Consider the following 16,324-nt stretch of genomic DNA (forward strand, 5'->3'; position numbering starts at 1 on the left):
GAAAAAAATCAACTTCTACTTACTTAATGGAGTTTCTAAAGTGGTCTTCCGCAGGGTTTTTTACAGTACAACTATTCAGGAGCCATAAATCTGCATCGGATGCATTTTCTATTAAAAAGATGAATACGAAAAAGAAAAGTAAGTATCACATTTAATCATCAAAAATATCCAAGGGGCACTGGGACTAGTGGGGGAGAGCAGACAGAGGTAGCAGAGAGTCAAGTAAACAAGCAATTACAATACGGTAGATAATTGCTATATTGAAATATTCATGAGAACTAATGTTAAAATGTATAACCTGTACTATTATCTTTTCATTTAAAATATAGATCAGCATTTGCTTCCTATATTTTCAATACCTGAGAATATTTAATAACTTCCAAAAACTAAAGTGAAACTGGCCTAATCTTAACGTCTGAATATGAAATTAATTCCCTCTTTTGGGGCTGCATGTGAATATTTTTCAAGCACATGTATTACCGTACACTGAATATTCTTCAGTTTGAAAAATTATTAAAAATATAATTTCTCTTCCTTGAAAAAATTAAAGGTTTACCTCAAAGTGAGGCTTTTATTCCTCTCAACAATTTGATTAAATATTGTTATATACCATAATAAACTCACGCGCAATGCAATAACTCAACCAAACCCATCATGTTTATTGAAATGAACTTATGAATGCCTGAAGTGCTTCATGCTATTCCCATTTACCTTGCTGCCTAAAAGGACGTACACGTTAAAACAGGATTACCACAAGGAAAGGAAAATCACAATTGAAAACTGCAGCACCTGCAATGGTATTTCAACAAGAACAGATGCTAAGGTCAAAAGACATGAACCACTAAAAGGACATACGGACGTCTGTGTGTACAACCTCTGCCTGAGAGTGTAGCTTCAAGTGAGAGTACTACATGAGAGAGACGGTGAGCACATCAGAGCTGGAGTAACTTGGCAAAATCGTTTTTCCCCAACATTTTATTACAAAAATGGTAAAATATTTTTATAAACAGGCAAGACCCAAAAATTCTTGAAATATTAAAAAGGCAAGGGAAGCTCCTTATCACTATGCATCAGCGGAATACTACGATGCCTCCTAACTTGTCTCACTCCTCCCATTAACACTCTCCCATATGCGTGCCACCCAACAGCCAGAGTGGCCTTTTATAAAACAAATTCAGTTATGTCGCTTCCCTGCTCAAACTCAGAAATGCTGAGTATTCATCTACCTCTTCCAGTTCTCTCCAAACTATTCCCCACAATGCCCCCAAAGATATTCCTCTAATGTCAATCTGAGCATAGTACTCTTGAACTCTTCCAAAGATTTAACATTGGTATTCAAGGCCTATACAGATCGAGCCACCCCCTCAACTTCAATGTTCATTTCTCCCTCCAGCCACACTAAACCACCTGGAATTCCTAAAGCTTGTGCTATTTCATCTTCCTAAAATACATTTATTTTCTTCAGGGAATGACAACTCATAAACCCTTCACCTGCCTCTCCACCTGGCTAACTCCTACTCATCCCTTAGTTTCAGCTGGGGGTTTGTTAGATGCCTCCTCTCCACACTCCCATCGACTGTGCGTAGACTACTCTGGCACTTCACAATTCTATATTAAAAGAATTCATTTTTCCATCTGTCTTTATGACTATTTAAGAAATCCTGAAGAAAACATCTGAATGTGCAGGGCCTGACCCAGTCAGGGGCACAGAACAGACACTCAAACAGCCACGGAGCACTAAACAACATGCAAGTAGGCACAACAAGGAAGACGACAGAGAGAGAAGGTGTGAGGCCACGTGCATATGGCACTCTACCAACCTCCTAAAGCTCGGAAGGCCCTACTAATATTCTGAAATAAGCTTCAAGAAAGTCACCAATTTATTTAACAAATATTGAAGGCTGAGACATTACCTTATTCACAGCTATATCCCCAGCACTTATTACAGTGTTTCGTACGTACATGGTGGATACTCATTAAATATTTACTGAACAAATGTTGACTTTCGAAAGATGAAGTACAACTATGAGCAATGTATTATACAGATGAGAAAAAGTCATGGATGTCTGTTAGCTAATGATAAAAAAAATAGAGAGAGGCTGTGGATTTATTTGAAACAAACAAAAACCAAAGACAGAACTATCTGTGCCAGATGCCCGCTTGGTATCCCGGCACATTCTTCTATTCAGTCACCTTAAAGCCATCAGACAACTCTTACCATATTTCAACAAAATCCCTCTCAAAGAGAATTTCAGCAATAAATAAGGCAAATCGTCCCACTTTGCCTGGAATTTTGTCAATGTTGGAATGTACTGACTTTCAAACTAAAGTGAATACTATGCTGGCAACCCAGTAGTGGCAATCAACAGGAAACCTGTGAATACACCAAAATGCCCACAAAATTACCTAATTTTTTAGTAACCACCTCGCAAAAGAGGATGCCTCTTCTCCAGTTAACACAGGTTCTTATCCAATATTTCTGAACTCAGTTTTGTGTTAATGCATTTTATTCAGTATTGTCAAAAGATTGCTCTACTTGCAAGCATAAATCAGTCACTCAACAACCAAAACACAGAGGATTTACTACATGCCAGGCTCCATTCTACATAATTGGGATATGGCTATGACAAGAGTTTCTACCCTCAAGAAGTTTCCAGTCTTAAGGCGGAAGTCTGATAAAAACAAAAAACAGGTAAACAAGCAAGATAACTTCAGGTACCCGTCAATGATATTAAGACAATAAATGAGGAAAATGGACAACAAAGAATAATTAGGGGGTTTGCTGACCAAAATCAGTCTCCCTTAGAAGTTCAAATCCGAATTGGGACTTAAATAATGGGAAGGAATCTGCAAAGATCAGAAGAAAGAGCTTTTTTGGAGGTAAAATCAAGAGAACTTGCTGAAAGATTAAATGAGTCATGCAAGAAGTAATCAAGTAGGATTCCTAAGCACATGGGAAGGATTGTGGCCTGAGCATCAGGTGTTTGTGGTGCCATTTACTGAGATGGGGAGGGTTTGGAAAGAATCAGATTTAGAGACTAGAGAACCAATAAGGGATTTTTTGTTTTGTTTTGTTTTGTTTTGGCCACGCTATATATATTTGAGATCCCTATTAAATATCCAACAAGAAATACTGATCAGCCATTTGTATATGAAACCTAAGCTCAGGGGAGTCTTTCAGGCTGGGGACACAAATGGGAGAATCAAAACCCTATAGAAGATATCTGAATTTATAGGGATGGATGAGTTCATCTAAGGAGAGGATATGGGGGTGGGGAGAGAGAGAAAAGTAGAAGACAACACTGGATCATTCAAAGGTCTGGTCGAGAAGTTGAGATGAGAAGGACACTGAAAAGGAAAAGCCAATAAATCAAGAGGATAAAAACTAGGAAACATGCTATAATAGAAATGCAGAGAAGAAAGCATTTGAAATAGGAGTAATCAGTTATGTTAAACACTAAGAGTTCAAGAAAGATATATGTTGGCCGGCCTGGTGGCTCAGGTGGTTGGAGCTCCGTGCTCCGAACTCTGAAGGCTGCCGGTTCGATTCCCACATGGGCCAGTGGGCTCCCAACCACAAGGTTACCGGTTCAACTCCTCAAGTCCCGCAAGGAATGGTGGGCTGCGCCCCCTGCAACTAGCAATGACAACTGGACCTGGAGCTGAACGGCACCCTCCACAACTAAGATTGAAAGGACAACAACTTGACTTTGAAAAAGTCCTGGAAGTACACACTGTTCCCCAATAAAGTCCTGTTTCTCTTCCCCAATAAAATCTTAAAAGAAAAAAAAAAAGAAAGATATACATATACATGTTAGTACTGTTTAAAAAAATAATAATATGACCTTCGAAACTTTTTCATTTTCCTTTCTCAATTCTGAGTATTTGCTTACTCTGTGCCAACACAATCACCAAGCAAAAGCCCTTTCTTACTAAGTAAAACAGAAAACAAACTCACTACAAAAGGGGAGTGAGGAGAAAAATAAATCGGGTATGGCTATTTGCCAATAAAGAATGCTGATCTACGTGTTTTGCCCCCTTATGAACACATTGCCAGGGTTCTAATGCTAAGATGCCATCAACTATGAGAAACACTACCTACTTTGCAACAGCTCTTCAAGAGGAGTGCAGCATTACATTCATGTTCTTACCAATTTTAAGATACATCCTAACTTCAAATATTAACATGGGAGGCAGGGTGGGGTGAAATGCATTTGAAACAGGTGAAAAGAGTCAGCTTAGCATGTCTACCTTAGAGTGGCGCCATCTAGAAAAATCAAGAAATACCAGAAGACCTACCTTTCCAGAACTTGATCACCCAAAATAAAACATGTGTTTGAATTTACTACCACTAATAGGTGATTTGGTTATTGGATTAAATATCTGAGAAGGTGAATTAAGGCCTTTTGGTCTTGCCTTAATCTGAGCATTCATGTCAGGTTCTCCAGTGCCTGGGAGGGAGGATCGGTATTAAAGAAGGGCCCTCAGGGGAAAGAAGGGACTAGGTAGGTAGACGGACAAGTAAGGACCAAGGAAGACAAAGGCAGGAAGAAGGCACCAACCACCCTTGGGGATGCAGACTTGGAGAGGACCCAAAAAAGAATTCTACCTACTTTGAGATTTAGCCCACAGCGCTGTTAATTCATGGGCATATTAGCCACATATTGCCAATGCCTGAGCTGGGTGGGATATCAGGACTGGTTTGGAAGCCTACGAAATTGAGGCTAGCCAGATGGAATCTAGACCTCAAGATTTGATTCTTTAGTCTTTCATGATCACACCATAGTGCTGCAACAAATAGCACTGTACATATATCATCTTGTATTTTTTCCCAGATTATCTTTGGAATCAAGTCCAAAAAAGTGGGATTGTTGGGTCAAAGAATAAATTCATACGTAATTTCATTGCACACTGTCCAATTCTCCTCCATCAGGGGTGTCTCACTTTGTACTCCCATGAGCAATGCATCAGTTTGCCTCTCTGTCCCCGGCATCGCCCACAGAGTGTGCTATCCAACCTGTGTATGGTTGTCAATTTGGTGGGAAACAGAATGCCAGGTGAGGTTTTAATGTGCATTTCTCTTAATAGGAATGAGCTGAGCATCTTTTCATATGTTTAAGGATCATTTGCAGGGTTTTTTTCAGTTTTCCATCTGTTCATATCTTCTGCCCACTTTTCTATAAGGCTAATCATTTCCATCTCAAATTTTAATTTACTAACACATAAAGATACTATATACAGAGAAGATATTAATTGTCTATGATAGAAGTTATAGTATTTTTTCCCAGTTTGTCATTTTACTCTTTTATAATTTCTTCATACCTTTTGTATTTTAAATATCAAATTTATCAACCTCTTATTGCTTCTGGATTTTGAGTCATAATTAGAAAGTTTCCTTTGCTCCCAGATTGCTCCCAGGAATTCACCCATGTCTTACACATACCGTTTCATACTTAGATCTTTGCTCTATTTGGAATTTATCCTGAAACACACTGATCTTACTGAATTTTTAAAACACAAAATGAAATTGGAAAATATTAAGTAAGATACTACCTAACGCTAGCAAAGGAATGGGGAAACTGCCAACCTCTCCCTCAGCTGATAGCAGTGTACACTGATGAAATTAGAATGCAATGTAAGAACAGCTATCAATTTTATGTGCTTCAGAATTTCTCCTACACGTGGTTGTAGGATACTTGCATCACAAACATGCATATTTATATACATACACACAATATATGCACACACACGTACATACACACATATATAGACACATACATTTTTTAATTCTTACTGAAGATTTACAGACATAACAAAAGACCTAGAAAGCTTATACATCCATTAGAAGGAGATTGGTTAAATAAATTATGAGACTGCAGCTAAAAACACCATTTAGCTGTTTAAAAAGCAAGATAAATCCGCAAGTGCTGATTTATAATAATCTCAGTTATATTCTCAGGTGAAAAGAGCAAGGTGCAGAAGAGTAAGTCTTATATTTCATTTGTGTTTTAAAACGGAAAAGAGAAAAAGAGAAATTCTGTTCTAAACAAAGAAAATGTCTAGAAGCATATATATGAAATTATCTGAGGTGCTTGTCCTTGAAGTGAGAGGAAGGTTCAGTCGTCCTCCAATATAGTATTTGTGTACGTTTTTTTTCTTTTTTAAGATTTTATTGGGGAAGGGGAACAGGACTTTACTGGGGAACAGTGTGTACTTCCAGGACTTTTTGTTTTCCAAGTCAAGTTGTTATCCTTTCAATCTTAGTTGCGGAGGGTGCTGTTCAGCTTCAAGTTGTTGTCCCTTCAGTCTGAGTTGTGGCGGGGGCAGCTCAGCTCCAGGTGCAGTTGCCGTTGCAATTTGCAGGGGGTGCAGCCCACCATCCCTTGCGGGAGTCGAACCAGCAACCTCGTGGTTGAGAGGACGCGCTCCAACCAACTGAGCCATCCGGAGGCTCAGCAGCAGCTCAGCAGCAGCTCAGCGGCAGCTCAGCTCAAGGTGCTATGTTCAATCTTAGTTGCAGGGGGCGGAGCCCACCATCCCTTATAGGATTCCAGGAGTTGAACCAGCAACCTTGTGCTTGACAGCCCACTGGCCCATGTGGGAATCGAACCAGCAGCCTTCAGAGTTAGGAGCATGGAGCTCTAACCACCTGAGCCACCGGGCCGGCTTCTTGTGTACCTTTTATATTCGTCTTTTCTTCTTTTAAATTGCATGGACATTACTTTTATAATTTTATAAAGTTTAAACCTGAGAAAGGGAACATTAATATTTAATTTATATTCTCCTGTATTCTTTGAATTTTTAAAAGCATATGTTGCCTTTTTCATTTAAGAAAACTAATCAAGCCTTTGTAATTTTTTTTAAGTTTCCTTTTCCATAGAGCTTAGAGAGTCAGTCAACAGTGTTCTTTCATTTTAAGGTGAGAACATAAACTATTTTCCTGCTGTGATCCATCAAGAAAACAGTGGCCTGATATACATTTTCCAGGGGACTTTTCTCCCCACTGCTAAGAGCCTTTTTGTACTCAATGAACCAAGAAAATGATGGTCATTGACACATCACCCACTTTGAATGTGAGGATAGAAAAACAAACTAATATTTGTTTTAATCAAAACACATTTACTTTCCAAACTATTTCTTCATATATATAAAACATGTTACTTTTAAATCTAAAGTAATAAAAATCTGATTAGCAATGATAATAGCTAACATTACTGAATACATAGCATGTGCTCAGCAATGAGCCAAGCATGTCAAATTTGGATTTGTTTGTTTGTTTTCATTTAATCCTCCCAATTTGTTACTCCAGTTTTACAGAGGGGGAATCTCTAAGCCTTAGAAAAGTAACTTGCCTAAAATCACACAGTAAAAGTGTGGGCCAAGATCAGAAATCCAGACAAACTGACTCCAGGGACTGTAAATTTAAGGAAATTAGAATGCCTCACTAGTGGCTCTTTGCATCTTGATCAAAAATAATGCAGAGAATATCTAAAAACAAAATACAGAAGTATTACATGGCCTTGAGTTTGCCTTATGATATTTCTAAAAAGACTAACGATCGGGCTTCAAAAGGAGCTGTTTGGCTCTTTCCAAAATTTCCAAGATCTTGAACATGTCAGTTCTTGGCCTTCAGCATCAGTGAGAGACGTGCAAGTAAAGGGAGAATGCATGAGTGCTGGATCATTGCTCCAAAGCACAGGCTGACTCTGCCAACAACTGACCTTCCCTTCCCCCTGCAGTCTTCTGCATAATCATGGCATCATACAAGAGATGGGCATGGCTCATATCAACACTACTCAGTAGAACAAAACATTTATCTTACACAACTGTTCCATTTGAAAGTCAACTAGAGGAGCAGCATATGCGTAAAACAGTAAATCGAAAAATTTAGGTAAGGCAATTAAGCACACCAATATAAATAAAAATTCACTAAGAACAAAGAGGGGGGAAAAAGTTTGTTTTTGACCCAACAGCTTGTTTTGGGAGGGCTGGGGGGTTGTTTACCACAGAACAAATGTCCATTACGTTTAATCATCCCAGGGTGTGCACCTCTGTTAATACAAATCCTTGAATGCCTACAAAAACTAGAATATGCTTCAATAAGAAAATTTACAAGCACCTTTAAGATGCATCTTGAATAATAATTTTCTTAAAACCAATAAAAGGCAAAATTAATAATAAAATTCAGGTTGATGGATTAATTTTTTTCTTCTACATTTCACTTATTGTTCTTTAGAGGGACGGTGCAAAACACAGCATTGCCTAACCATGTTTTCAAAACCTTTTTACAAAAGCAATGGAAGCGATCCATGAGAAAGTACTCTCCCTTTAGCCAGCTAGGGTTGGAGGGTTGGAAGGATGAGAAGAAGAAGGGGACAGAAACAGGAAGCAGTAGGAGAGGAGACAAAAGGACAGAAGAAATAAGAGACTGACAAAGAGCACCTACAGTTCCCAGCTGGAAATACTCCAAGCAAGAAATGACCCTTGTATAGAGCATTAATTACAAACACAAGATGGACTCTAGTAATTCTGATAGTTATGTCAGTCATAAAGTGACAGTCATGCCACAGCATCACGTGAAAGGCATACCCAGTGAGGCCCTAACCACATAACTCCAGATGCAGGGTGGGGTGTGACCATTTGGATGGCTTTACTGGACTGCAGATGGGTACACTGACCGTCTCGAGCATAAAATCAGAGCTCTTTGACAGCTCATCGCTCAGGCTGCAACCGACGAGCTGACAGCCGCACGTGCACTCATCCCAGAAAGAGCGCTCGAAGCCTCGCCTTCTGACCTTCTCACCAGCCCGGCCTGACACCCAACACTACACACCCCCAGGGGTAGGGACTCTCTCTGAACAACGGACTCTGTCTCTCTCCTCCTTCTTTCATAAGACTGTTTTCCGTGCCTAACCCTAGTGCTTGCAAACCTATGTGACCCTCATGTGAAACTGCTCTACCGCGACTATTGGAGGCTATCCTCTGACTGGAGCCTTGGTGAATGCCCGTGGTGAACCGAGTCAGTAGTACTAGATCCATAGCTTTATTTTAATAAAGTCTGACATTGTGGAAAGACACAAACATGTGTGAGACCGCTGCTTTGCTCGTCGTCCCGCCCACGACAGTCCTCCACCGTATTGTGCTGGGGACTGTCTGTGCATCTCTGAGTGACGGAGAACATACGAGCTCCTAGGGGAAGCACTTACTCTTGGAGGTTACTCACAGAACAAGTCTGTGCTTTTAAAATACAGGTATCCCCCACTTTTCGAAAGTTTGCATTACACCACTTCACATGTACAAAAGACCTACACGAAAACCTGTTTTCGCTAATCAAAAAAATTCAAAGAGGATTTTCATTTTCACCAAAAAGAGGCAAACAGCAAAAATAGCATTCAGCATGTGTTTTGCAGCAAATGAGCCATTACAGAGACTGCGTGCACCCGAGCATCTAAAATGGCAGCGCCTTTACTGTATGTTAGTGTTACTTTAGGTGTTCTTTGGTATGATTCGGTAGGTTGCTTTTGGAGTCTCAGAAAAATCAAAAATTTTTCCATACAAATTAATGGTAACTGCTCCTTAGTTTTCTGCCATTTCGGCTTTGGAAAGATTTCACAGGAATGCTCTACTTTCAGATAGTGGAGGCAAAGTGTAATCCAGCCAGGTGCTTCGCAGAAATCAAATGAAGAAACATGGGTCAGCTTGAGTTCTGTTCACTGTAGGAAGGGAAAAGAGCATTTGTTTTTTCTCCTTTAAATGAGAATAGATGGAAAAACTCTACCAATAACTACTGGAAAGTAATTACATAGCTAAGTAGGCCTGATAATAATCAAAACCAGAGTGTAAGACAGACCCTTCATTGACCATGTAGAAGAGAACATTGCTGATATCCCCGTCCTTTTTCCAAATTAAACTGCTCTGTTGATCCTGACATATAATTACTTCAGAAGTCACTGTAGCTAAAGAATCCCTAACAGGATCTCCATTTCTACATTTTAAATAGGTTTATAAACTAAGACGCGATGTACACACTAAATGGACTTTAGAGGGCTCTTCCTGATCTGGTCGCCACGCCTCTCCCCTAAGCCACTGCTCACCACGCCCATCTTGTATGCTACGTTCCTGCCACACCAAGCTTTTAGGCCCTCATACATAGTAGGTAAAACTCCAAAACTGAGAAGATCAAAATCTAACCAAAAGAAAACAAAATGGGCAAAGAGTTCCCAAAAAAAAAGAAACACAGATGGCTCTTGAACATACAAAAAGATGTTCGACTCCATTCCTAATAAATGAAAATCACAGCTGCACAAGGGAAAAAAACTGCACCATTTTTCACTTCCTATGTTGTCAAAAACACACAGTGCGCTGTTGTGAACTTGAGGAAGCAGCACTCTCCAGCTTTGCTCGTGGGAATGTAAAGACCACCACCTGTGGAGGCAATGTGACAACATCTACCAAACAGCAAAGGCATATCCTCTCACCAAAAAGTTCTAAGAATTTCCCCTACTGTAAACAAACTTGCAAATGTGCAAGGTCATTCATTGCAACAGCATTTGTAATAGTGAAAGGTGACTGGTGAAAGACATTTTAGTATATTCAGAATTGAGATTCCTGTAAATCTGCTTACAAAACAATAAAAAGGAATGAATAACCTCTACGTCGTAACACAGATCTCCAGACATATTTTTCAGAGAAAAGAATAAGACACTACAAAATATATACACTATGCTACCACTGGAAATCTAGAATACATAGCCACATTTGCTTTTATCTGTATACAAGACTTTGGATGTATATAAGAAACAAATAATAGCAATGGATAGAAATTGGGAGGAAGGAGTAAGAATAGAATTGATGGGAGACAAGGTAAGAGAAAGACTTTCCCTTGTATAACTAACTTATTTTTGAAACTATTCCAAATTAAGTATTTTCAAAGTAAAAAAGCAACTGTAAAAACTATAGCGTGTCTTAAATCTTCCTGTAATCCTGTAATCTCCCCATTTCTTTACTTCCTTTCATAGTCAAACATCTCAAAAGAACTGTTTCTTTGTATCAGCTCTACATGCTGTTACCTCTCATTCAATCTTCATTTTGGTGAAGACCTTCAAACACTCACCAGTTCTAGAAACCACTTTCATCATGGGAACCGATACTAAATGCCATAGACAGTAGCACAACGCTGTTAAACACTCCTTTCTTTATAGTATCAACAGCATCCCTCCCCTATTTTCCTCTTACCTCCCTAGCCTCTTTACTTTATCCATCCCCTTCTGCACTCCCTGAATTAGTTCCTCAGGACCTAGATGTTGGTTCCCTTCTCATCTATTCACTAGATGATTGCAACCATTCCTCTCTCATGGTTCTGAATACTAATTATGCAGAGAGATGATACCAAATTTATACTTTCAGTTCGGACATCTATCTGAGCTCACTATCCAACTCACCTAATAACATCTCCACTGCAATGCACAAAAGAAATATTAAACTTGACACAAATCATTTCCAAACTGAACTCTCAAATTTTCATAAGGTTCCAATTAGGAAGACAGAAACCAGTCTAGGCATTAAAATAATGAAAAATTAATACAAAAATGTGGTTAGATGGGTGAAGAAAAAGCCAAGACACCAAATGAGGAATGGTGAAGCAATCCCAAGATGAGTAACAGCAGGAAACCATGACCAGCCTAAGGGCTAGAGAGCCCAGAAGCTGTGATCATCTGGCAGGTTCTAGAGCGATTTCTGGCGCTGCCCATCAGGAGCCAGGACGACAAAGGAGGAGCTGTCTGATAGGAAATGAAACCACAGGAATGAAACTGCCACTTCCTGAGACACGAACCAGAGCAAAAAGAGAGGGAGGAAAATACCCTACCTTCTCCCCACTCCTATCCCTCAGTCTTCCATCAGTGTCTCCTGTTGGCCAAATCTCCCCACAAAAGCCAAAAGGTAAGTAAGACTATAAAGTGCAGTCCCATGTAACACAGAAGGCAGAGAAAGTCAGGACACTGAATCTCAGAGCCAAAAGGCAAATGACTAAACCTTACCTCTTCCAGTCTTTCTCATCTCCATAAATGGCACATTTACCCAAATGGTGAAACCAGGGGTTATCTTTAATCATTCCTTTCACTTCACCATCTCCTACAACAAATCCAACATCTCCCAAAGGATTTTACCTCCGAAGTAACGTGAAAATGTCTGCTCTTTATCTCCACTGCCACCAAACGCTACATCTCACCTAGAGCACTGCAATAGTCTCCTGCTTCCGGATGGTTGCCATTAAGGCAACTGAGAAAACTGTCAAGGAAACAAAGGAAATCTACATATATGGATAATTGAAAACTAGGTGAACAAGATATATACTATTGGCAGCTATTTGAAACTATATTTTGGTAAGATAGAAAATAAGTCATTATTGAGAATTTACTACACACATATAAAAAAAGAATTGTTAAAAAATACAATTGTATCCTTTTTTTTTTAGAACTCAGCAAAATAAAATTTCTTATTGTTTCACACATATATCAAACAAACCAAAAAATAAATAAACAGCAACTTCCAAGACAAAAAAAGAAAAAAAACAAAACTTTTATCTATGACCCTCTTAGCCATCTCATAAAACCAACTACTTATAATACAGCTAAGTACATACACAAAAAGTTATGGGCGTGCTGGGAATAAGACTGTGTCGTTATTGTTGTTGCTTTTGCTTTTTTTACAAGGTGTTGTTGTTTTTTTCCTCCTTTGAGAATATAATGAACGTGGTCACACCACACGCAGAGTCAGAAGTAGGACAGTGATTGCTCCAAAGGCTGGTTTGGTCACTGGAGATCATTAAAAATGGCTGCCCCTAACAATACGTACAAAAATATAAAATGTAAATTAAAAATATAAATGTTCCTCTTTAAAGTACTTTAAAGAAAAAAGGCAAGGCCTTGGAAGGTTTGGTCCTCAACTGTTACAAATTCACACTGCAGTGTTGGTCGAGCGTGTGTCGTCTGTGGGTGGCTCTGTTCAGTGGGCAGCTGAGCTGGCCTCTGCACCAGAAGGTGACCACGTTTAGATTGTTTAGAGTCTGAGGTGGGAAGGGAACGAGTCACAGCGGCCTTTTGTTTGTTTGTTTTGGGTTAATTTACCTTCTTCCTTTTTTGCTGCCTAATCATCCTCATCGATCTTCTACTTTTTGGTGTCAACATCTATCATCTTCAGTGGCCCATCTGCCCAAAGCTGCCTCAGCCTCCTCATCTCCATCTCCATTCTCTCCCTTCACATCACCATCTTTCTCTTCTTTGTTCCGTTTTCCTCATTAGCGTTCCCATTAGCAGGTAAGTCTCTTCCACTCTCCGCCTCCTCCACAACTTCCTTCTTCTCCTTTAAGTCCGTGGTGGAGATCTCAGAGCTGGTGTCCACAGCCACATCTGACATAGTGTGCATCAGTGATCCAATGCACAGATTAAAAAGAAAGTCAGAGCTTGGGGACTTTAGCAAAAAACCTGAGAGCAGATCAGCAGAGGAGACACGCTCAGGAGGTGGCTGCAGTGAGTAGGGAGCCAGACCCAGGACAATGCAGAGCGGACTTTTCAGAGCGCCAGTCCAGTTGTATCCTTAAATTCACGTATTCCATGGAAAACTTCCTTCCTGTCTCAAATATTTTTAAAATGATATACTGAAAAGAGTTCTATTTAGCCAAGGAGCATATCATAAGCACCAAGAAACCACTCACTAGTAAATTTGCTAAACATCTGGTATCTGTTCAGATTATATACAACCTTCAATTATTTAGCACAAATCAATAACTCAAGTCATCTTCTAGGAATGGTACATTTCCAGGACCGATTCTAGAGTACAGAAATATCTCCTTAAAGGGAAGTTTAGATTATCTCCCGAATATCATCTCTAATACAAAAAAACCTCTGGATTTGACCCAGCAAACTTACTGGATCAAAACAATTACCAATTGGTAATCAAAACAAAAAGATCCATAGGACACTGCCAAGGGAGAAAAGATCCAAGTCAAAAATAAAGCTATAGACTAGGCATAGGTTTGCTAGACTTCAAAGTGCTAAGAATAGTATCATCTATGAATGAAATAATGAAACTGAATGTGAGTGAAGTAGTTTAAAACCAGTGTCCATTCCACACCAATGATCAACATTTTGAATATGATACCTGGAAAGATACAAAATGCACCAGCTGTATTCCTACTAGGCATCCAATAATTGTTGTTCAATTAGTTAATGGATATTAATAAACAATATCCCAATAAGAGAATACCAAACTTTCTAAAATTACCAATATGTTTTACCAATTTGAGACAAAGAATAAGTAGTCACAAAGAGAAGGAACAATAGTGCCTTAGAGAACTATTTGGGAAAGAAGAACTATCAGAAAACCTTACTCATTTGTCACAGTAGCTAGGGACTTATTGAAGAGAGAAATGAATATTTAATTATCTGACACCACTGTACATAAAAAGGGAGAATTATCTTAATAAAATGACTAAGATCATTTAACTAGAATTGGACTTGTAGAATGTATTCATGTTACCACCTTTTAAAATTAATATTAATATCCCCTAACTCCAAATCTACTTTTCAGATTTAAATTTTATTTCTTTTAGGTGATTCCAATTTTATTTTGATTACTTAATTCATTTTCTAGTTATAAAGTCAAAAATAATGTATTCTAGTCTTAATTTTAATTCAAAAACCTAGCGACAACTTAAAGAACTATTACAACTCAATAATAAAATGACAAATAATCCAATGAAAGATGGGCAAAAGAGATCTGAATAGACATTTCTCTAAAGACATATAAATAACCCAAAACCACATGAAAAGATGCTCAACATAAACAGCCATCAGGAAATGCAAATCAAAACTATAATGAGATACCACTTCACATCTACTAGGACGGCTAGAATAAAAAAATAAAAATATAATAATAACAAGTGTTGGTGAGGATACGGAAAAACTGGTGATGTGAATGTAAAATAGTATAGCTGATTTGGAAAATAGTCTGGCAGTTCCTCAAATTGTTAAGTAAAGAGTTCACTTATGATCCAGCAATTCTTCTCCTGGATATATACCCCAGAAAAATAAAAATGTATGTTCAAACGAAAACTTCCACATCAATGTTCATAGCTGCATTATTCCTAATAGCCAAAAAGTGGGAAAAACCCAAATGCCCATCAACTGATGAATGGATAAATAAAATATGGCATATCCATACAATGGAATATTATTAGGCAATAAAAAGAAATGAAGTACTGATACATGTTACAACATGGATAGACCTTGAAAACATGCTAAATGAAAGAAGTCAGTCACAATGCAACACATGTGTGATTCCACTTAAATGAAATGTCCAAAGAAGCGGAAAGTAGATTGGTGATTGCCTAGGGCTGGAAAGCTGGCAGTGCTGAGGGATAACAGCTCAAGGATGTAGAAATTCTATTTGAGGTAATGAAGTGTTTTAAATTGACTGTGGTGATGGATGCAAAACTATGAATATACTAAAAGCTACTGAATTGTACTTTAAATGGAGTATAGTATGAGAATTATCTCAATAAAGCATTTAAAAAAACAAAACAACAACAACAACAAATTAGAGACAAGCTTAAGCCATCCCATCACCACTCATTTTGGTACCCTCTGCCTGAATGTCTCTTCCACTCATCTGCCCTATCAAACTCCTACTCATCATTCTCAGCTCGGTTACATGACACCTCCCCTAGGAAGCCTTCTGTACCATCGTTCTTCAGAAAGAGCAGGACACTGCTTCCTCTGTGATCACAGATGAGCTTGCGGTACATCCTGACCAAGATCCATAAACATGTCCCCCCTGTAGTAGGAGTCCCTCAAAGGACTATTCATCTTCAAATCCCAGAGCGGAGCTCAGGACTTAAAAAAGAATATGCTTATTGTAGGTGGGTGGGTGGGTGGGTGGGTGGGTGGGTGGATGGATGGATGGCAGGGAGGGAGGGAAGGAGAGAGAGAGGAGAGGAAAGGAACAGACAGCAAACATAAATAAACAAAGCAGCAAAGATCAAGAACGACATGTTAATGAGTAAGCACCCAGACCGAACGAGGAGGCAAACAGATAAGGTCTTGTCAGTAATCAAAAGTTAACACAGAGAAACGCTTTCAGCAGAAGCTGGGGTCAAACTCTGACAGAGAATCTGGTATTTCTCCCAGGGGATCTTCTTGTTCTAACAGGAACAAAGATAGCAGCAATCTTTCATTCTATAGAACACTGTGCACTAATAAAAAAAAAATGTATTTACAGAAATATCATGGAAAGATGCTTTCATTTAACAGACATTATGTAGTTT

At 38.9% G+C, this 16,324-nt stretch overlaps 1 protein-coding gene, 1 long non-coding RNA gene and 1 pseudogene across 5 annotated transcripts in view; 1 reads left to right on the top strand and 2 right to left on the bottom strand.

Annotated features, from left to right (window-relative positions):
* Positions 1-16,324, bottom strand: part of CDKAL1 (CDKAL1 threonylcarbamoyladenosine tRNA methylthiotransferase) — a 616,068-nt gene that overhangs the window by 505,359 nt on the left and 94,385 nt on the right. For all 4 annotated transcript variants that reach the window (XM_019734280.3, XM_019734279.3, XM_074335173.2 and 1 more), the window contains exon 5: positions 24-108. In XM_019734280.3, coding sequence (XP_019589839.3) covers positions 24-108 — 85 coding nt within the window. The remainder of the gene's footprint in view (positions 1-23; positions 109-16,324) is intronic.
* LOC141572138 (uncharacterized) overlaps positions 1-16,324 on the top strand; it is an 87,023-nt gene that overhangs the window by 26,133 nt on the left and 44,566 nt on the right. The gene's annotated exons all lie outside the window — the stretch shown is intronic.
* Positions 13,147-13,416, bottom strand: LOC109448704 (prothymosin alpha pseudogene; annotated as a pseudogene).

Source organism: Rhinolophus sinicus, chromosome 14, assembly GCF_057876585.1.
Source record: "Rhinolophus sinicus isolate RSI-liver-muscle chromosome 14, RSI-T2T, whole genome shotgun sequence".
Lineage (NCBI taxonomy): Eukaryota > Metazoa > Chordata > Mammalia > Chiroptera > Rhinolophidae > Rhinolophus > Rhinolophus sinicus.